Here is a 21,367-nt window from a genome sequence, read left to right as displayed (position 1 = left end):
ACAAACACATTGATTGACTCACACTGTGTCAATGATGTTCCTCCTACTCCACAAAGTTAGTTGCTTTAGCATCCACATGGATGAACCACCTAATTCTCGGTGCCTTGACCTATCCATCTCCCATGGCCTTTTTCCTTCACTCCAACTCAGCCACCTACTCCCATGGCTACCCCTGGACATTGCCATCACCAAAATTCTATGCCCTCTCCCATTTTTACTTGAAACATCCCACTCCTTGGCCACCCACCCTCACTGCCAATGCACATACACACACACACACAGCCTCTCTGAGACCTCCAGTCTATTAGCCATCACTCTTCTCAACACCCATCAGCCTGCATTCTGACTTTCATTCTTTAGTCAGTCCTGATTCCATGTTTCATCCTTGCAAATACAGTCACTTCCCTTGGCCATCTCTCCTTCTGTTGACTATATTGGCAAAACTCCAATCCCAAATGAACTCTGCCATCTTCCTTCTTGAAGCCTTCACCCAAGCAGGCAGCTAAATAGTGGAGGGGTATCATATAACTAAGCTGATTGGTTTCACCTTAAGTTCATGAACTTAAACCTCAAGAGGGCACTCAAGCCATTGTGCTCTGAATCCTATCCCTTTTCTTTACCTCAAGGAATCTTCTTCAGGTATCTCCTTTCTCTTCTGCAACATCAATCCTTCCCTCTCCTTTGGATCATTTCCATCAGAGCTCAAGCATGCTTTAGTACTACTGATCTTAAACATTCTCCCTTGACTGTATATCTAACTTCCATCCCATTTATCTATTCCTGTTTATAGCCAACTTTTCACATATACAGCTACATTTGCTGACTCCAGTTCCTGCCTTCCCATTCAATACTCAATCCATTGCAATCAGACCTCCACCTCTACCATCCTACCAAAACAGCTCTTGTCGCCAGTGACCTAGATATTGCCTAATATAATGGGCACTTATCTATCCTCACTTTACTCTCACTATCAGCACTGTTGACCACTCCTTCCACTGGAAATACACTTCTCTCTTGCCTCTCTTGACACCACCATCTCATGGTTTTCCTCCTAACTTCTTAGCCACTACTCATTCTTTTTTGCTATCTGCTCTTCCTTTAGCTAATTTTTCAATATTGGTGTTCTTCAGTAGTCTGTCCTATACCGTCTTCCCATTTCATTTCTGTATTCTTTCATTGGGAAATCGCAGCCATTCCCATAAATTTAAGTGCCATTTTTCCAGATGACCCCCAAGTAAATCTCCCAGTCAGAGTTCTCCTCGAGTTCCAGTTGTCCACTTGACACCTGTATAGAGAGATCACAATTCACATATCCAAAACTGAAGTCTGGATTCCCCTAGTCATTTCCTTATGTTCAGCAGAGAGCACCACCATCAACCCTATTGCCTAAGCCAGAAATCTGTGTCCTCTTTGATTCTTCCTCTTCCCTTATCCTGTTCTTCACACCTCACTCAACAGCAGGCTGTATCTTCAAAACATATCTTAAAGCTAGCCACACTTCTCTACCTGCATCACTCTGACCTGGCTACTTTCAACTTTAGCCTAGATTGTAATATGACCTGATTTCTCTACTTGCATTCCCCCCGCCCCCAATGCCAAACTTTCTCCCACATCAGCAAAAATTCCCCTTTCAAAATGAAAGATCACATCACTTCATTGTTTAAAATCTTTCAGGGAATCAAAATAAAAATATAAATTCTTTAAAAAAAATTTTTATTGGAGTTCAATTTGCCAATATTTAGCATAACACCCAGAGCTCATCCCATCAAGTGCCCCCTCAGTGCCCATCACCCAGTCACCCCAACTCCCCACCCACGTCCCTTTCCACTACCCCTTGTTCGTTTCTTAGAGTTAGGTGTCTCTCATGTTTTGTCACCCTCACTGATATTTTCACTCATTTTCTCTCCTTTCCCTTTATTCCCTTTCACTAATTTTTATATTCCCCAAGTGAATGAGAACATATAATGTTTGTCCTTCTCCTATTGACTTATTTCACTCAGCACAATACCCTCCAATTCCATCCACGTTGAAGCAAATGGTGGGTATTTGTCATTTCTAATGGCTGAGAAATATTCCATTGTATACATAGACCACACCTTCTTTATCCATTCATCTTTTTTTTTTAATTTTTTAAAATTTATTTACGATAGTCATACAGAGAGAGAGAGAGAGAGAGAGAGAGAGAGAGAGAGAGAGAGAGGCAGAGACACAGGCAGAGGGAGAAGCAGGCTCCATGCACTGGGAGCCAGACGTGGGATTCGATCCTGGGTCTCCAGGATCGCGCCCTGGGCCAAAGGCAGGCGCCAAACCGCTGCGCCACCCAGGGATCCCTATCCATTCATCTTTTGATGGACACTGAGGCTCCTTCCACAGTTTGACTATTGTGGACATTGCTGCTATAAACATTGGGGTGCAGGTGTTCCAGCGTTTCCCTGCATCTGTATCTTCAGGGTAAATCCCCAGTAGTGCAATTGCTGGGTCATAGGGCAGGTCTATTTTTAACTCTTTGAGGAACCTCCACACAGTTTTCCAGAGTGGCTGCACCAGTTCACATTCCCACCAACAGTATAAGAGGGTTCCCCTTTCTCCACATCCTCTCCAACATTTGTTGTTTCCTGTCTTGTTAATTTTCCCCATTCTCACTGGCGTGAGGTGGTATCTCATTGTGGTTTTGATTTGTATTTCCCTGATGGCAAGTGATGCTGAGCGTTTTCTCATGTGCTTGCTGGCCATGTCTATGTCTTTCTCTGTGAAATTTCTGTTCATGTCTTTGGCCCATTTCATGATTGGATTGTTTGTTTCTTTGGTGTTGAGTTTAAGAAGTTCTTTATAGATTTTGGAAACTAGCCCTTTATCTGATATGTTATTTGCAAATATCTTCTCCCATTCTGTAGGTTGTCTTTGAGTTTTGTTGACTGTTTCTTTTGCTGTGCAGAAGCTTTTTATCTTGATGAAGTCCCAATAGTTCATTTTTGCTTTTGTTTCCCTTGCCTTCATGGATGTATCTTGCAAGAAGTTGCTGTGGCCAAGTTCAAAAAGGGTGTTGCGTGTGTTCTCCTCTAGGATTTTGATGGATTCTTGTCTCACATTTAGATCTTTCATCCATTTTGAGTTTATCTTTGTGTATGGTGTAAGAGAATGGTCTAGTTTCATTCTTCTGCATGTGGATGTCCAATTTTCCCAGCACCATTTATTGAAGAGACTGTCTTTTTTCCAGTGAATAGTCTTTCCTGTTTTGTTGAATATTAGTTGACCATAAAGTTGAGGGTCCACTTCTGGATTCTCTATTCTGTTCCATTGATCTATGTGTCTGTTTTTGTGCCAGTACCACACTGTCTTGATGACCGCAGCTTTGTAGGATAACCTGAAATCTGGCATTGTGATGCCCCCAGCTATGGTTTTCTTTTTTAATATTCCCCTGGCTATTCGGAGTCTTTTCTGATTCCACACAAATCTTAAGATGATTTGTTGCAACTCTGTGAAGAAAGTCCATGGTATTTTGATAGGGATTGCATTAAACATGTAAATTGCCCTGGGTAACATTGACATTTTCACAACATTAATTCTGCCAATCCATGAGCATGGAATATTTTTCCATCTCTTTGTGTCTTCCTCAATTTCTTTCAGAAGTGTTCTATAGTTTTTAGGGTATAGATCCTTTAAAAAATATAAATTCTTGACCCACTGGCTAGACCTTGTGGAATTCGGTGTCTGCCTGACACTCTGGCATCATCTTCCTTGTTTTAGCTTCTTTGGTTTTCTTTAAGTATTTGAAGCCCACTAAGCTCTCTCTTGAGTCAAGGTCTTTGCATTTGCTTTTCCTTCTGCCTAGTAGACACTTACCACAGTAGTCCTTAGTGTCCTTTAAGTCTGAACTCAAATGTCAACTCCTTAGAGATGACTTCCCTGGCCAGTGCATCTACAGTAGGTCCCCTGTGTTATTCTTCTTAGCCTTTTGTTTGTTTCCTTGAAGAATCAACTATAATTTATAATTATTCTATATATTTCTTTTTTTTTGTCTGTGTCCTTTTCAGGCAGAAATCAGTAGGGAAGTCTCATCTTTGCTTCACATGTCAGATTGGATAGCTTAACTGTCTGAAGGATCCAAGATGGCCACACTCACATGATTGGAGCCTTGGTGCTGGCTGCTAATTGGAACAACTTAAGTCTTTACCTCATGATCTCTTTTCCCAGCCAGAGAGTTTGGACTTGACTAAATAGCAACCATGTTCCAAAAGGTTAACTGCAAAAACAAAGCTTGTAGGATCTCCTAAGGCCCAGCATTGACAGTTTTATAAATAATTCCTATCCCGTTCTATTAGTCAGAGCAGGTTACAGCCCAGATTTGAGAAGAGGTGGGGGAAAATCCATTTCTGGACTGGAGGAGTAGCAAAGTCACATTATAAAAAGAATATGTTGGGGGCACCTGTGTGGCTCAGTGGGTTAAGCACACAACTCTTGGGGGCAGCTCAGGTCCTGATTTCAGGGTTGTGAGATTGAGCCCCACATTGGGCTCAGTGTTCAGCGTGGAGTCTGCTAGAGTTTCTCTCTCCCCTCCTCTCTGCTCCTAAGCCCACTCTTGCTCTCTCTCTCTCTCTCAAATAAATAAATAAATCTTTTTTAAAAAATAAAGGTACCATTGTGTAGCCATTCCAGTTATTCCTGAATTTATTATTTTATTATTTTTTTTAGATTTTATTTTATTATTTATTCATGAGAGACACACACACACACACAGAGAGAGAGAGAGGCAGAGATACAGGCAGAGGGAGAAGCAGGCTCCATACAGGGAGTCCAATGCGGGACTCGATCCCGGGACACAATCCCCAGACTCGATCCCGGGACTCAATCCCAGGACTCCAGGACCATGTCCTGGGCCAAAGGCAGGCGCCAAACTGCTGAGCCACCCAAGGATACCCTATTCCTGAATTTAGATCAGAAATTGGTCCAGTGCCCAATCTATACCCAAAGAGAAAGCTCCTCTAGGACAGAATACAGCAAAGAATCCAAATATCTGACTAACTATATATTCCCTCTTCCCACAAAGGAAGGTGTTGGTGGCACTAGTATCAGGGAATAAAACATCAAAGAGCACAAATTGAAAGAAAATGTGTTGGTGAAAGTAGGGCTGTAGGGAAGGCAAATGTTACATAAGAAATTTTAATTGAGGAAAGCCCTTGATATGACCAGAAATGACACAGACCAAATAGCCTGCCTCTCCCTTTCTTTGCCCACCTCCAATAAGCTTTTTATTCAGCATGATTTTTAACAGCTTTATTGAGATATGTCACATCCAATACAACTCATCCATTTGAAGCTTTTAGTATATTCACAGAGCTGTGCAACCATCACTACCATTTTAAAAACATTTCACCCCCCCAAAATGCAACCTCATACCCATTAGCAACCACTTTCCCCACTTCCTCCCAGATCTTGGCATTAATCTACTCTCTTTCTGTCTCCATGGATATTTTATATACGTGAAATCATACAATCTGTGGTCCTTTTCAACTGGTTTCTTTCACTTAGCCTAATGTTTTCAATGTTCATTTGTTTTGGAGCATGTATCAATTCTTCATTCCTTTTTATGGGCAAATAATATTCCATCATATGGATATACACATTTGTTTATACATTATTCAGTAGATGGAGTATGAGTTGTTTTCCACCTGTTGACTATTATAATTTATGGTGCTATGAACGTTCACATACAAGTTTTTGTGTGGACATATGTTTTCATTTCTCCTGGGTATATACTTAAAAGTAGAATTGCTGGGTCATATGGCAACTCTGTTTAACATCTCAAGGAACTCTTTCTGAAGCAGCCACACCACTTCATATTCCTATCAGCAGCATAAAAAGGTTTCGATTTCTCTACATTCTTACCAATGATTGTCATTATCGGACTTTTGGGTTATAGCTGTCCTAGTGTATGGCAAGTAGCATTACATTGTGGTTTTGATTTGCATTTTCCTGATGGCTACTGATGCTGAGCATCTTTCCATGTGCTTATTGACTATGTGTATTTCTTCTTCTTTGGAGAAATGTCTATTTAGATCCTTTACCATTTGTAAGTTGGATTATTTGTCTATTACTGTTAACTGTAAGACTTCTCTATGTATTCTAGATACAAGTCCCTTATCAGACATATAATTCTCAAAATGTTTCTTCCATTATTTGGATTGTCTTTATTTTTTAAATTTTATTTATTTATTCATGAGAGACACAAAGAGAAGGCAGAGATGAGAGACACAAAGAGAAGGCAGAGACCTAGGGAGAGGGAGAAGCAGGCTCCTTGCAGGGAGCCCGATGGGGGACTCGATCCCAGAACTCCGCGATCGCACCCTGAGCCAAAGGCAGATGCTCAACTGCTGAGCCACCTAGGCGTCCTTGGATTGTCTTTCTACTTTCTTGTTGGTGCTCTCTGAAGCACAAAAGTCTTTAATTTTGATGATATCCAAGTTATCTATTTTTTCTTTGGCTATTTGTGCTTTTTGGTGTCATATCTAAGAAGCCATTGTCTAACCAAAAGTCTTGAAGATTTATGTCTATGTTTTCTTCTAGGATTTTTATAGGTTTAGCTCTTTAAGTCTTCAATCCCTTTTAATTTTTGTATATGGTGTGTAGTAGGGGTTTAGCTTCATTCTTTTGCTTGTGGATATTCGGGTATCCTAGCACCATTTGTTTAAAAGGCTATTCTTTATTTAAATACCTAGTAGTGCAATTGCTAGATCATAGAGTAGTTCTATTTTTAACTTTTTGAGGAACCTCCATACTATTTTTCAGAGTGGCTGCACCAGTTCACATTCCCACCAACGGTGCAGGAGGATTCCCCTTTCTCCACATTCTTGCCAAGACCTGTTGCTTTTTATATTGATTTTAGCCATTTTGACAGGTGTGAGGTGGTATCTCACCGTGGTTTTGATTTGCATTTCCCTGATGATCAGTGATGTTGAGCATCTTTTCATTTGTCTGTTGGCCATCTGGATGTCTTCTCCCCCCACCCACATTCCCCTGGATAACCATCAGTTGCTTTCTATAGCTAAGAGTCCTTTTCTTAATTTGCCTTTCCTTCTCTCTTTTTTTTCCTTTGCTCATTCATTTTGTTTCTTAAATTCCACATATGAATGAAATCATATGGTATTTGTCTTTTCTGACTGGATTATTTTTCTTAGCATAATACTCTCTAGCTCCATCCATATTGTTGCAAATGGCAAGATTTCATTCATTTTTATAGCTGAGTAATATTCCATTGTACATATATACCACATCTTCTTTATCTATTCATCAGTTGATGGACATTTGGGCTATTTCCCAAATTTGGCTGTTGTAGATAATGCTGCTATAAACACCAGGGCGCATGTATCCCTTTGAATTCGTATTTTTGTATTCTTTGGGTAAATACCTAGAAGTGCAACAAACTGATTATTACCAGAGGGGAGGTGGGTGGGGCAATGGGTTAACTAAGTGATGAGGATTAAGAAGTGCACCTGTGATGAGCACCAGGTGTTGTATGGTGTTGAATCACTATATTGTACACCAGAATCTAATATTATGCTGTATGTTAACTAACTGGAATTTAAATAAAAACTGGGGGAAAAGGGCAGCCCGGGTGGCTCAGTGGTTTAGCGCTGTCTTCAGCCCGGGGTGTGATTCTGGAGACCCGGGATCGAGTCCCACGTTGGGCTCCCTGCATGGAGCCTGCTTCTCCCTCTGCCTGTGTCTCTGTGTCTCTCATGAATAAATAAATAAAATCTTAAAAAGAAACTGGAATAAAAGGCTATTCCTTCCCCCGTTGAATTGTCTTAGTACCCTTGTCAAAAATAGTTTGACTGTAAATGTGAGCATTGACTTCTGTACTCTCCATTCCATTCCGTTCCATTGATGTATGGCTCTCCTTATGCCAGTACAACACTGTCTCATTTACTATATAGCTTTGTAGTAACTTTTGAAGTCAGAAAGTGTAAGTTTTCCCACTTTATTCTTCTCCTTTAAAATTGTTTTGGCTATCTATTACATTTCCATAAGAATTTTGGGGTCACCTCATAGATTTCTATTTTTAAAAAATGACTGGGATTTTGAAAGGAATTGCATTGAATCTATAGATCAGTTTGGGAGTTACTGCCCTCTTACCAATATTAATAAGTCTTCCGATCTATGAACCACAGGCTATCTATCCATTTATTTTCATTTATGCCTTTCTATTTATTTCCATTTATTTAATTACTTTCAACAATGTATTGTAGCTTTCAGAGTATCAATTTGGCACCTTTTTGGTATATTTTCTCCTAAATATTTTCTTTTTGATTTTTATTTTTTGTTTGTTTGTTTTTTTTTTTTTTGGAGTTCAGTTTGCCAACATATCGTATAACACTCGGTGTTCATCCCGTCAAGTGCCCCCCTCAGTGCCCGTCACCCTTTTTGATGCTCTTCTAAATGAAATTGTTTTGTTAATTTTATTTTGGATTTTTTTTCAATTGCTCATTCATAGAAGTGTAATTGATTTTTGTATACCGATTTTGTATTCTGCAACTTTGCTAAACTATTAGCCCTAATAGTTCTTTTTTGTGGACTCCTTCTGATTGCTTTATACAAGATCATATCACCTGTAAATAAAAATATCTTTACGTATTATTTTCTAATCTAGATGTCTTTTTTTGTATTTTCTTGCCTAATTTCCCTAGATTAAAACTTCTAGTATAATATTGAATAAAAGTGCCTTGTTCCTGATCTTAGGGGTAAAGTTTTCAGCCTTTCAACACTGAGTATGTTAGCTATGGGGTTTTCATAAATGTCCTTTATCAGAGTGAGGAAGCCCTGCTCTATTCCTAGTTTGCTAAGCATTTTTATCATGAAAAGGGTGTTGAATTTTTTCAAATGCTTTTTCTGTGCCAATTGAGATGATCACGTGATTTTTATCCTTTATTCTATTGATATATTCAGCATGATTTTGAAGAACATGGTATATTGTAAGAACTACTGGAGTAATCTTCTAACCATACAGTATGAAAGTCTCTTTACTTAACCAAAAGTATGCTTCACAAGACATTGTTAAATGTTCTTTCTGAGCTTAGGAAAAGACTTCCTTGGGAGCAATCCAAGTGGGAAGCCACCAGGAGGAGTGGTTGAGAGATGTGCCAAGATACTCCTCCAGAAACATTTTGTAATTAAAATCAAAATTTTAATTCCATGCCTTTAAAAATATCTTCTTCTGTTTTAGGGAAGTTGCAAAGGGGAGATCCTAAAAAGTTTGTAAACTCTATTACTGTATGCAGAGTAATCTAAATTGGCCAGAAATGCATGTCAGATGCTCCTTTTTCACCCAGGGAGTAGAAATAAATATGGCTAGGTGGTATTAGTGTTGAGACTGAGTGATATTGGATGTCAAGGCAGAAAGAACAACGCACTTGACAAGTTGCTTGGGAGAGAGAGAGCTCAGATACGATGTAGTCAGTGCGATAATTTCCAGAGAAAAAGGAACTGCAAAGAGGGGTTTGGACTTAGTGGCCTGACTGGAGGTAAGGGAAAGAGACAAAAGAGTACCCATGATTAGGGGCACCAGCTTTGACATAGACTCCCTTGCTTTGAACTCCAGCTCTGCCACCTACTAGTTGGTGACCTTATTTCTCTGATCATCAGTGTTCTCACTTATGTAACAGGTACAGAGTTGTTCAGAGAAAATGAGATTGTGTTTTAAAGCCTCCAGCAAAGTGCCCGGCACAGAATAGTCATTCCATAAAAAGTGACATTCCCTTCCTCTCTTATTCAGGAAAGAATGTTACTGACCACAGTGGATGACCTCAGGTCACAAAGTGAAGGAGTCAGGAGAAAGAAACTGATTTTTATCTAACTTCCCAAGATGTAAGGTCATGAATTCTGGAGATATATGTTTGGGCTCACAAGAGAGCAACTTAAATCATTAACACAAGAATATAATTAAAAAGTATTTGGTGGGGTGCCTGGGTGGCTCAAGTGGTTCAGAGTGAGACTCTTGATTTGGGCTCAGGTCATGGTCTCAGGGTCGTGAGATTGAGCCACACATCTGGTCTCCAAGCTTGGAGTGGAGCCTGCTTTGGATACTCTCACTCCCTCTCCCTCCGCTCCTCCCCCACAGCGCAGGTGCACTCTCGCCTCTCTCACTCTCTTTCTCTCTTTAAAAAATACCAGAAAAAAATTTGATATCAGAGTGCTTTCAGGTACATGTTAACAAGCTGGCTTACGCAATGAAATAATGTCTTATCTCACACAATAGGACACTGAGACATAGTGTATGCTGCAAGGTTAGTGGATTTCATCAGCTAGGTAATTTGGAGAAGGCCCTAGTTTCTTTGGCCTCTCCTTTCCCCTTTCAAAGTGTCCAATTCATCCTAGAGCTGGTTTCTCCTGTGATTGTAACAAGACTGCTTGTAACAATCGCTATATGCATACTTTTCAGGGAAAGACAGAGATAACCTCTCCTTCACACATAAACTAAAAATCTTTCATGTCGGTCTTACTGGGGCCCCCATTGGTCATTGTCAACCTCTGATCAGCTTAAGCCTGGGTTCCTAAACCAAACGCCAGCAAGAAGGAGGGAATTGCCATAACTGATTTACACTAATGGCAGTGGCTGTGCCTTCTGGGCTCTAGAAGGAAAATGATCACTGGGGTGTGGAGCAGAAAGCAATGGAAATGTAGTGTGAGGAACAGACTTTCGTGATTTTAAGCCACTAAGGTTTTTTGGATTGTTTATTACTGCATCATAACCTAATTTATGTAACAATAGAAAAAGTAAATAAAGTGTTGCAAGCTACGCTGAGAGGATGGAGAGAAGTGAAAATGTGGGTGTAAGTGAACTAAATCCTCCTCTATGAAAGCAGGAAGTCAATAGATGTTTAAAATGAAAATAAATAGTGTACACAGTCATGTTACTTAGAAATATGGAGGAATCTGCCAAGAAAGAAACGCCCTCCGTCAAAAAAAAAAAAACTTGTTAGAAAAGTAAGGGGTGCCTGGCTGTTTCAGTCGGAAGAGCATGTGACTCTTGATCTTAGGGTTGTGAGTTCGAGCCTCATGTTGCATGTAGAGATTATTTAAAAATAAAATCCTTAAAAAATTAAAAGTTATTGCCTAGGGAGTAGGCCTGGGATAGAAATAGGTGTGGCAAGAGAATTTTTGTTTCATTATAAACTCTTCCAGATATTTTAATGTTTTTATGTTTAAATAATGTGCCTTTATTCCTTTGATAATTTTTCTAAATTTCCATTTAGTTGACTTTATTTTTTTTTAAAGATTTTTAAAAACTCATTTCAGGGGCACCTGGTGGCTCAGTTAAGCAACTGCCTTCAGCTCAGGTCATGATCCCCAAGTCCTGGGATCAAGTCCCACATGGGGGTGGGGTGGGGGGAGGTTCCCTCTCAGCGGGGTGTCTGCTGCTCCGGCTTCCTCTGCCCCTCCCCACGGCTTGGCTTGTACTCTCTCGCACTCTTTCTCTCTGTTAAATAAATAAAAATCTTTCTTAAAAAATCATTTCAGGCCCTGGAAACATGACCACAAAATCTTCCTGAAATGGGAGTTGTGCTTCGGTTGACTCAGATTGCACATACCTAATATTTATTCCTAAAGACCATTTCGCTTTTGACCACTGAATGGTCAAACTGATATTCTGACAACCAGCTTCGAAATTAAGACAAGAACTGGGGCACCTGGGTGGCTCAGTGGTTGAGCATCTACCTTTGGCTCAGGTTGTGATCCCCGGGATCGAGTCCTGCATCAGGCTCCCCACAGGGAGCCTCCTTCTCCTTCAGCCTATATCTCTGCCTCTCTGTGTCTCATAAATGAGTAAAATCTTTTAAAAATTAAGACAAGAACGAAAGAATTTTTTGCTTGTGCCATTCAATAACATTTCAGACAGAAAAATACAACAAAGGGCTTCTGCTCAGCAAATAAAGTAATTTCAACTTGTGACAAAATGGGTTCTTTGCTGACCTGGTGTTTTGTTTTGTTTTTTTTTGTTGTTGTTGTTTTTGTTTTGTTGTTGTTGTTGTTGTGTTCTTTAATAGACTTTTCCAGGGGCCAGAGTTGCCAGTTTTTCACTAATGGATTCCTCTCCTATCATGGGCCTGAGCCTGTTTTCCAAAGCCACCTCTACCAATATCAGAATCTTCACGAAACTCATTTCTTATCTGGCCCCCAGATCGGTGATGGCTATACTGTCTACCCTCTCTAAAGCCGAGATCCCAATCTGTGCAGATAGTATGGTCATCTAGGCAGGTCCCATTTAGGAACAACATGGCATTTTCGGCATCAAATCTGTTATGGTATTCTACAAAACAGAAACCACATGCCGTTTTCTTAATTTTATCCAGGCCCATAAATACATTCTTGACATCACCACATCTACTAAAGAGCTCATATATTTGCTCTTCAGTAGTATAAAAGGAAAGATTCCCCACATAGAGTGTGGAGCTGTCCTTCAACAATTTCTCCTGCTCATCATTATCTCCACCAAACTGCTGGTCTTGGTACTCGCTCAGCTCCAGGGAGGAATCCCCACACAGAATTCTCAGGTTGCTGGACATGGTGCCCAAGGGGCACCGTGAGGGCAGCAGTTTGCGATCCATCTTAGCAGCAGCGACACCCCCACCAACACCCTAAATTAAATTTTTAAAAAAGAAAGTTATAGGGAAGGAAGCAGAAACACAAATTCATGTATATTTAAGAGGTTTGTGCCCTGATGCATGGACACCTCAGCTCTTGACTGTGAGGATTGTGTCAAAACAAACCCAAAGTAGAATGTTCCAGGCCCCAGGAACATGGTCATAAAATGCAATTTTGCAAGCCTTCTTGAAAGGGTAGCTACACTGTCCTCGGTTGACTCAGATCCTACATACCTAATCTATTACCAAAGAACAAATTTAATAACAGAATGCTCTTGGAAAATACAGTATAAAACAGTAAAATGGGGATCCCTGGGTGGCGCAGCGGTTTGGCGCCTGCCTTTGGCCCAGGGCGCGATCCTGGAGACCCGGGATCGAATCCCATATCGGGCTCCCAGTGCATGGAGCCTGCTTCTCACTCTGCCTGTGTCTCTGCCTCTCTCTCTCTCTCTCTGTGACTATCATAAAATAAAAATAAAAAAAATAAAACAGTAAAATGGATCAAATTTTCATAGGGAATGAGCACTACTATCATTCCTGATCGAGGACTAGGCATCTGATCTGATAAATCATATATATATATATAATCATATATTTTATATAAAATCAGGGTCAAAGCCCAAATACAGTTGTACTATACCTTCTTGTGATTTAAAATAATAAATTTATGATTCAAGTCCATACTATGGAAATCAATATATTGCATTGTTAAGTTAAACAAAAAGTCCCTAAATATATATTATCAAGGGTACATGTATGTCTATATAAATGAAAACTTTCTGGCATCATTAATTTCTAAATTAAGATTATATTTTACTAGCAATAAATCCACTTTTCATCTTAGATTTTAGAAAGACTTGTATATAATTGCTTGACTATACCATCTATTTAAAAAACCTCCCCAGGGAATTTTAACTAATGCCCTTTCCCCCTTTACAAAATTTTCCTGCTGCCATCAGAGGCATTAAAAATGATTTGTTCAGTTTTAGCTGCACTTTTCAAAAATAGGCATTAGTTCCATCTCCCTCTTCTATTTTGCAACAGTTCCCAAGTTTTCCCCTGCAAGAAATACCTACAGAACCAGATGGAAATGCAGATTCTTGCAGCCTACCCTTCAGAGATTCTGACTCGGTAGATCTAGAGCAAGATCCAGGAACTGGCATTTAACATTTAACCTGCATCCCTCAGCCCTCCGTGATCCAGATGCAAGTGGTGCAAGGACCACACTTGGAGAACTCTGCTGAGGAAATGCTTTCTCTTAAACACTTAATGAACACTCTTTATTTGCCAGGCACCATACTAGGTGCTATGAATACAACAGTGAAAAAAAGACATGGTGAAAGTACAATTTCAGAAATTATTTGTATCCCTGGAACAAAGCATGAACGATGATCTGCACACACACAGTAGATATGCAATAAATATCTGTCAAGTGAATGAATGCATGAGTTCAGAATTGAGTGATGAAGCCAGACAAATAAACAGGAAAATACAATATGGTGTGATTGACACTGTTGTAGAGATATACATGGGGGAAAGGGAAGAAGGAAATGAACCTTTACTGGGGATCTACTCTGTGATGGCTACTGTGTGCACTTTCTACTACCTCACACAGGAAGAGAGGCAGTTACCAGCGTGGGAGCATCAGAGAAGGCTTCCAGAGGAGAGGCTGCATGCATTGACTCTCATGGACAAGGAGGGTAAGTGTGTGTGTGTGTGTGTGTGTGTGTGTGTTTGGAAGGAGGATGTAGAAATTTCGAGAATGAACCAGACACAGAAAACATGTGCAAGGGCAGAACACAGAGAAAAATAAAATAGAAAACTGAAATAGAAGCTAAATAAAACGGTGCATGGGGATTCCTGGGTGGCTCAGCGGTTTAGCATCTGTCTTCGGCCCAGAGCGTGGTCCTGGAGTCCTGGGATCGAGTCCCACATCGGTCTCCCTGCATGGAAACCTGCTTCTCCCTCTGCCTGGGTCTCTGCCTCTCTCTCTCTCTCTCTCTCTCTCTCTCTCTCTCTCTCTCCTCTCTCCCTCTTGCTCATGAATAAATAAATAAAATCTTTAAAAATAAAAAAATAAAACCAGGTACAAATGACAGTGCTGTGCAATTCAAAGCAATGACAATTGGGGGGGGTGCTTATTTAGATGTCATTTGAAGAGCAGTAGGAAGCCCACTGCCCAAAACCCATCTTCCTGACAGCCTGTCAATGATGGCTGAAAGTCTGCTGCTAGAAACTCATTACTTTGAGTCATTGACAAATTACCCCGTTAAAAAACAAATATCCCTCCCAGATTTCATTTCCTTTTTTTAAAAATCTGGTTACTAGATTGACAGATCAGAGGATGTGATAGTTCTTGTGGATTTCATTTCATCCAGGCATTGGACAAAGTTTCCCATAATTTTCTTGTAGACGAGATGGCAATGTATAGGCTGGACGCTCCAGCTGTTTGTTGAGAGGAGTTTGTAGCTAGTTGAAGAAATAAATAGTTTGTTGTCAAACCAGGAGGGAAGTTCCAGCAGTGAGCCAAAAGGCTCTATTCTTGGCTGTGTCTTATTCAGCTCATTTATGGTATAGGCTTACTGCAAACAAGAGCTTTTAAAATGGTCAGAACTGCCTAAAATGGAATGAGCTGCCTTGGGGGGCAATGAGCATGAGGCATGGAGACATTCAAGCCAACCTTGGAGAACCCTCTTGCAGAATAGTCAAGCAACGGAGAGGCCCCCTTTTCATCAGCATAGTGTATGAATCAAGCATGTAGTTTAAAGTCAAAAGATCTCGGTTCAAATCGCAGCTTCACCCCTTACTAGAAATGTGACCTTGGGCAAAGTGCTTTAACCATACTGGTATCAATTTCTACATCTCTAATCCCTGGGGATCAAAATATCTACCTTGCAGCAAATGCTGTGACAGTGTTATGTGTAAAAAAATAAAAAGCACCTAGCACAGTGTTTACCTTGTTGTAGATGTTCAATAAATGGCAGCTATAAGACCAATGATGCCTTTCTGTGATTCAGTGACTCAGAATAAGATGTATAAAAACCTATCAAATCTTCTAATGACCCAGGCTAGGAGGGACTTTTGAATGGATCTAGGCAGCCTTGAATGATGCTAAATCCAAACTGACAAGGTGATGGATATTACTTAATACATATTAGTGGTTAATTTTAGATTCAACACAAGGTAAAAGGACAGACAGTAAGGGAGATGGGGAAAGAGCACAGGCTTAAGAGCCCTGTTTTAGAATTGGGGCTTCATTTTTTCACTCATTTCTTCACTGGAGCACTGTGCTAGATCCCAGGGAAATGTCAAGAACTAAGTGATGCTTCTGCCCTCAAGGAACTCCCAGTCTGGGGAACCAGCGGGCTTAAAAGATACATGACAACAAATGTAATTATTTTACTTACAGGAGCACATGCTAGGCCCAGAGGTAGCAACAAAGAAGGGGGGCTGGGAGGGGGGGCTACAGAGCAAAAGAATGGGAGGGGAGAACAGCTTTCTAGAGGACTGATCCTGAAGTCTTTTTTCCAAAAGATGATCACATTGTATTTATGTTTCAAGTAATGTACTCAGACTTCTGGAACAAAGTACGAAATGTACAAAAGGCTGGGAAATGGAAGCAGCCAGTTGGTCTCCCACCCCTGTACCCCAGTCACCCAGTTCTCTGAAGAGGCAAATTACTGTTACTAGTTTCTCGTGTAACCATGCTGACCTCCTCCAAGCTCAATTTTGAAAGTTGAATAAGAGTTTGGCTGGAAGACAAGGGGTCATTCTAGGCAGAGAGAACAGTGTGTCCAAAGGCATGGAGGCATAACGGGTTGTTCAGTTTGCTATTATTTGGGCACGAGGATAATGAAAGCATTACAGGTCATGAGGAGGAGATAAGACTGGAAGGGTACGTAGGGCCAGGTTGTGAAAGCCCTTGTAAGGCATAAGGAGCAGCTGGGACTCTACCAGCGAACAGTGCAGAGTCAAATAAGGCTTGAAGCCGAGAGGAGTGATGTGATGTGATTCACATTGCAGGAAACTAATTCTAGCACCGGTGTGGAGAACAGATTAGAGGGGGAGTAGGCCAAGAGGCAGGGGACTAGTTTAGAAGCTATTTAAATAGTTTAAAGAAAGATGATGTAGAGTCTGGACTGGCATGCTGCAGTAACATAAAGAAGAGACTTAGCGGGCAGCCCCCGTGGCCCAGCGGTTTAGCGCCGCCTTCGGCCTGGGGTGTGATCCTGGAGACTCGGGATCAAGTCCCACGTCCGGCTCCCTGCACAGAGCCTGCTTCTTCCTCTGCCTGTGTCTCTGCCTCTCTCTCTTTCTGTATGTGTCTATCATGAATAAATAAATAAATAAATCTTAAAAAAAAAGACTTAGCAAGTCTTGGCCAGTGCTTGAATGGAGAGCCTAGGGTGACTCCCAAGTTTCAGGCCCGCACAACTGTGTGGATAAAGGTCTACATCACCTGAATGGTGGTAGTGGGGTAGATAGAGGATGGGGGCAGATTTGCATAAGAAAGATGAATTTGGCCAGGTCCCACGAGTTTAGTCACAATTGAGTATTCAGGTTTGGAGCTCACAAGAGAGGTCTGGGGCTATAAATATGGATTAGAGAGTCATCAGCATAGTAGATAAAACCATGGGGATGCATAAGATGATCTAGGGGAAAGGTATAGAATGAGAAAAATCCTAGCAAAGCCCAGCATTTAAGAGATGGCAGAGGAATAGTCTCCCAAGGGGCATAAGAAGAAGTAACCAAGAGGAATGAGGAGACTCAGGAGAGGAACAGCATGACCAAAGTCCGGGAGTAGACACTTTCAAGAGAGGCACGAGGACAGAAGGGGAGTGAGGGGAATCATTTGTTATCTGCCGCAGAGAGCGTTCCGGGAAAATCAAGACTTCAGTATGTTTGTTGGGTTTGGCAATCAGGATGTCATTGGTTTCCTTAACAAGAGCAGTAAGGGTGGTGTTCTGGGGTCAGAACAGCCAGACTGGGTGGGGCAAAAGGCAGGACTGAGTTTTGAGTGGGAGGTGAGGAAATGGAAATGGCAAGTGTAGAGGGCTCACTTTCAAAAAGCTTCTGCGATGATGAAAGGTAAGAAATGGGCTGAGAAAGTCAAGCATATCTAAATGCTGATGGAAAGCAGCCAATAAAAAGAGAAAGAGTGGTTGAGGATATAGATGAGAAAGGGGACAACCAATGCAGAAAAGTCCCCAAGAGGTGGGAGAGAATGGGCTCTGAAGCATAAATAGATGGATTAGCCTTGAACTGGACAAGCTATGTCTATTCCTCAAAGACCAAAAAAAAAAAGGATATTAAGATATTAGGACATGTAGGGCCACAGCTATGTGGCAAGATGGAGTAAGGGCAGGAAAATGAGAGTTAGCATCTAATGGCCTTGATTTGCATAATGGAATAAGTGATGGTTTGGAGGTAGAAATGGTTGAAAGGATGAAGCTTGTCAACGAGTCATTAAAATCCCTCAGGATGGTAGCCAGAGTTGGGGAGACTATAAGTGAGGTGCTGAGGTCCTCACTAAGTGAGACCTGGAGGCAGTAGACAACAGGAAGAAGTATTGGAAGAGGGTAGCTATACCATCCCCTGGCCCCCACAGGACTGGAGAGAACAGAGATCCTTAACCACCAAACTTCCGGAGAGATGGCTTAGTGGATCTTAGGTACTGTATCTGACCCAAAGTAGGTGCTCAATACATGTGAAGAGATGACTTACGTTTTTCATCATCATTAATTTGCATTAGAAGATCACAGGAGGGAAGGGGCCTCATGTACTTGGCACTCGTCAAACCATACAGAGGGTGGCATGTCCATTCATTTTTAGGTGCCTGATTTTTAAGGTACAGCTAGATGAAGGTCAAGAAACCACTGAAGACTGATTACGAATTGGGCATGTTTAGTCTCACAAAGAGATGGTTAAAAAAGAAGGTATGACAGCCGTCACAAAACATTTGAAGGATTCTTTCTGCTCCATATGGTAAAAGTAAGATTAATGGAGAGGAGTCACAAAGAGAAGACTGCAAGTCCTTTTCAGTACAGTTTTTCATTTATCCAATCATGAAATATGAATTTATCCATCGTATTCAAGTGGAGGCCTAACAAATACCTACCTACAATGGGAGTTATAAAGGCCACACCTGAGAGAGAGAGAGAGAGAGAGAGAGAGAGAGAGAGAGAAGATAGAAAAGCAATCCAGTCATTGTGGGCCGCAGATCATCAAGTTGATTTGTAGACACTGTGAGAGACTATTTCCTGCTTTAGAAAGTAGAGCTTAGCTAGAAGAGAAGGCCCTCCCTGACTTTTGCTATTGGGGAAGAATGAGTCAGAGACTCTAAAAATAGAAGAAAAACTTGAAGAATGCCTCAAAATGATCATGATCAAAATCCTGGGGTGGGGGTGGGGGTGCAGAGGAGAGTAGGTGGCAAGGTAAAGCAAATCACCTTCCAGGAAACAAATTTTACTGGCCTTCTGGAATTGGCAGGAGGACCCCGAGAAGAGCCTTTCCAATAACTGCCTCAAACCAATGCTTGGTATTATTTCAACTATGCAGAAGAAATAAGCCAGGCTGTTTTCTACTGCAGAAGAAGGCAGCAGCTCTGAGTAAGGAAATAGAAACAAGCTGGGACCGTAGTGTTACAGAGCTCAGAGTGGCAGAAGGTGCTCCTGGGTCTTTAACATTTGTATTTCAGAGTAGTTGAGGGGCATGTGGATGGTGTGGTGGATTAAGCAACTGACTCTCAGTTTTGGCTCAGGTCTTGATCTCAGGGTCCTGAGATTGAGCCCCAGGCTGGGCTCTGTGCTCAGCGAGGAGTCTGCTTGAGATTCTCCTCACCCTCTGCCCCTCCCTTCTGTTCTCTCTCTCTCTCTCAAATACATAAATCAATCTTTAAAAAATAAAAATAAAAGAGCAGTTAAGTGTACACTGAAACAGACTGGCAGACCCAAAGCAGAGACAATGGCCTGGGGCAGCCTACAGGAGAAAAGAGAATCATAAAGTACCTGGGCTCTTAGCTGACCTTGTGCCTAGCAAAACTCTTTCCTTCCTCCTTCCTTCCCTCCTCCCCTTTACCTCTCTTGACTGTTCCCTTCTTTATTTCCTTTGTGAGCTAACCAACAACTAATCATGGGCTGATAGACCTTAGGAGCAGTGCTCATGATGTACCTCCTGATAAGGGAAAGAAAAAGGTGGCTGGGTACATACTGTAAAAGCCTGGGTTTGGGGAGTGGGAAACCACTGACTTGCTTTCCCAGCTGTACGAGTAACCTCCATCAAGCTCACTGACCTTTTTGAGCCTCAATCTCCTGGTCTGTAAAATAAAGGTCATTATCATATGTACCCTGGAGTGCTTTTTTGAGGCCAAAATGAGGAGCAGGTATGTGACTCAACACACAAGAGGAGCCCAGTGAATGGCAGTCATGATTATTGAAAGCCATCAGTTTTGAAGCAAAATTAGAAAGAAAAAAGAACTACTGTGGTGACCCTCTGCAGCCTTGCAAAGTGGTTCAAAAGTACCCCTCGAGAGCCTCCACGAAAGCCTCATCTACCTCATCCAATTCAATTTCCTTGACTCCGGCTCCAGCCAGCAGTCCAGGATAAAGCATTTCTCATTCCCTTGGATTGTCTTCCTGCTTTGGCTGAATGACCAAGATTTTCAACTTTTTCCTTGCAAATGGACCTCCCTTCTAGTGCATTAAATCTCTCTCTCTCTCTCTCTCTCTCTCTCTCTCTCTCTCACACACACACACACACACACACACACACACACACACACAGGGTGGGCTGGCCTGGCAATGTAACTACCATTTGTAACAATTTTTTTCTTCTATGGAAGAATGCATGTCACCTTCCAAACAACTGACTTCAGAATAAACTTTGAGATCTCAGCCATCTGTAGGAGTTGGAGGCTGCCTTTATGTCAACATATGGAGAAATGACAAAGGACTAGATAAACCAGGTCCATAATTAAAGAGGTGGCTGCAAGGTAAATTAGAAGGCCCCGAGGAGCGGCAAGGAGGGCTAAGAGATCAATCTGAGTGCACAGCATCAAGATTCAGGAGGCTAATCCAGGAAGGGAGATATACATCGGGAAGGATATTAAAAAGCAACAGCAACAACAACACAAACCATTTTTCTATGATATTAGGTCAGGGGCCCCTAATCAGTAGCTTGGAATCTACAAATGACATCAAAGCCTTACAAATTATTTCGGCAAGATAGTTGGCCCCCTCCTGCCCTGTTCTCTGCAATGTGCCTGGGGTTCTCAGCTCAGAGAGGAAGGCAGAAAGCAGCTCCCCCACCACGACACTCTGACAGGAAGTCCCCAGGTTGCTTCAGCTTTCCTCTACCCTTAACCCCCCGTCTTGCCAGAGTTGATGGAAAGACTCAGGAAGAGCACCTGGGTGGCTCAGTGGTTGAGCGGCTGCCTTTGGCTCAGGTCATCGTGATCCCAGGGTCCTAGAATCGAGTCCCACATCAGGCTCCCAGCAAGGAGCCTGCTTCTCCCTTTGCCTATGTCTCTGCCTCTCTCTGTGTGTCTGTCATGAATAAATAAATAAAATCTTAAAAAAAAAAAAAAGCTTCAGGGAACGCCTGGGTGGCTCAGTGGTTGAGCGCCTGCCTTTGGCTCAAGGCGTGATCCCAGGGTCCTGGAACCGAGTCCCACATCAGGCTTCCTGCAGGGAGCCTGCTTCTCCCTCTGCCTGTGTCTCTGCCTCTCTCTC

The 21,367-nt window shown here is 41.7% G+C and overlaps 1 protein-coding gene across 1 annotated transcript; it reads right to left on the bottom strand.

The window, feature by feature from the left end:
• Positions 1 to 12,074: 12,074 nt before the first annotated feature.
• On the bottom strand, positions 12,075 to 12,560 carry NCBP2L (nuclear cap binding protein subunit 2 like). The gene has a single exon (XM_055338081.1). The coding sequence runs from the start codon at positions 12,558 to 12,560 to the stop codon at positions 12,075 to 12,077; it is 486 nt and encodes a 161-aa protein (XP_055194056.1).
• Positions 12,561 to 21,367: the final 8,807 nt, after the last annotated feature.

The sequence above is a fragment of the Nyctereutes procyonoides genome, unplaced genomic scaffold (assembly GCF_905146905.1).
Source record: "Nyctereutes procyonoides isolate TBG_1078 unplaced genomic scaffold, NYPRO_anot_genome, whole genome shotgun sequence".
Classification (NCBI taxonomy): Eukaryota; Metazoa; Chordata; class Mammalia; order Carnivora; family Canidae; genus Nyctereutes; species Nyctereutes procyonoides.
Note: the sequence above shows the minus strand (reverse complement) of the source record. Positions and strands in the feature narration are given on the sequence as shown.

Bases quoted from the DNA above. Each gene is read 5' to 3' on its own strand.
- NCBP2L (XM_055338081.1), bottom strand. From the start codon at position 12,560: ATGTCCAGCAACCTGAGAATTCTGTGTGGGGATTCCTCCCTGGAGCTG.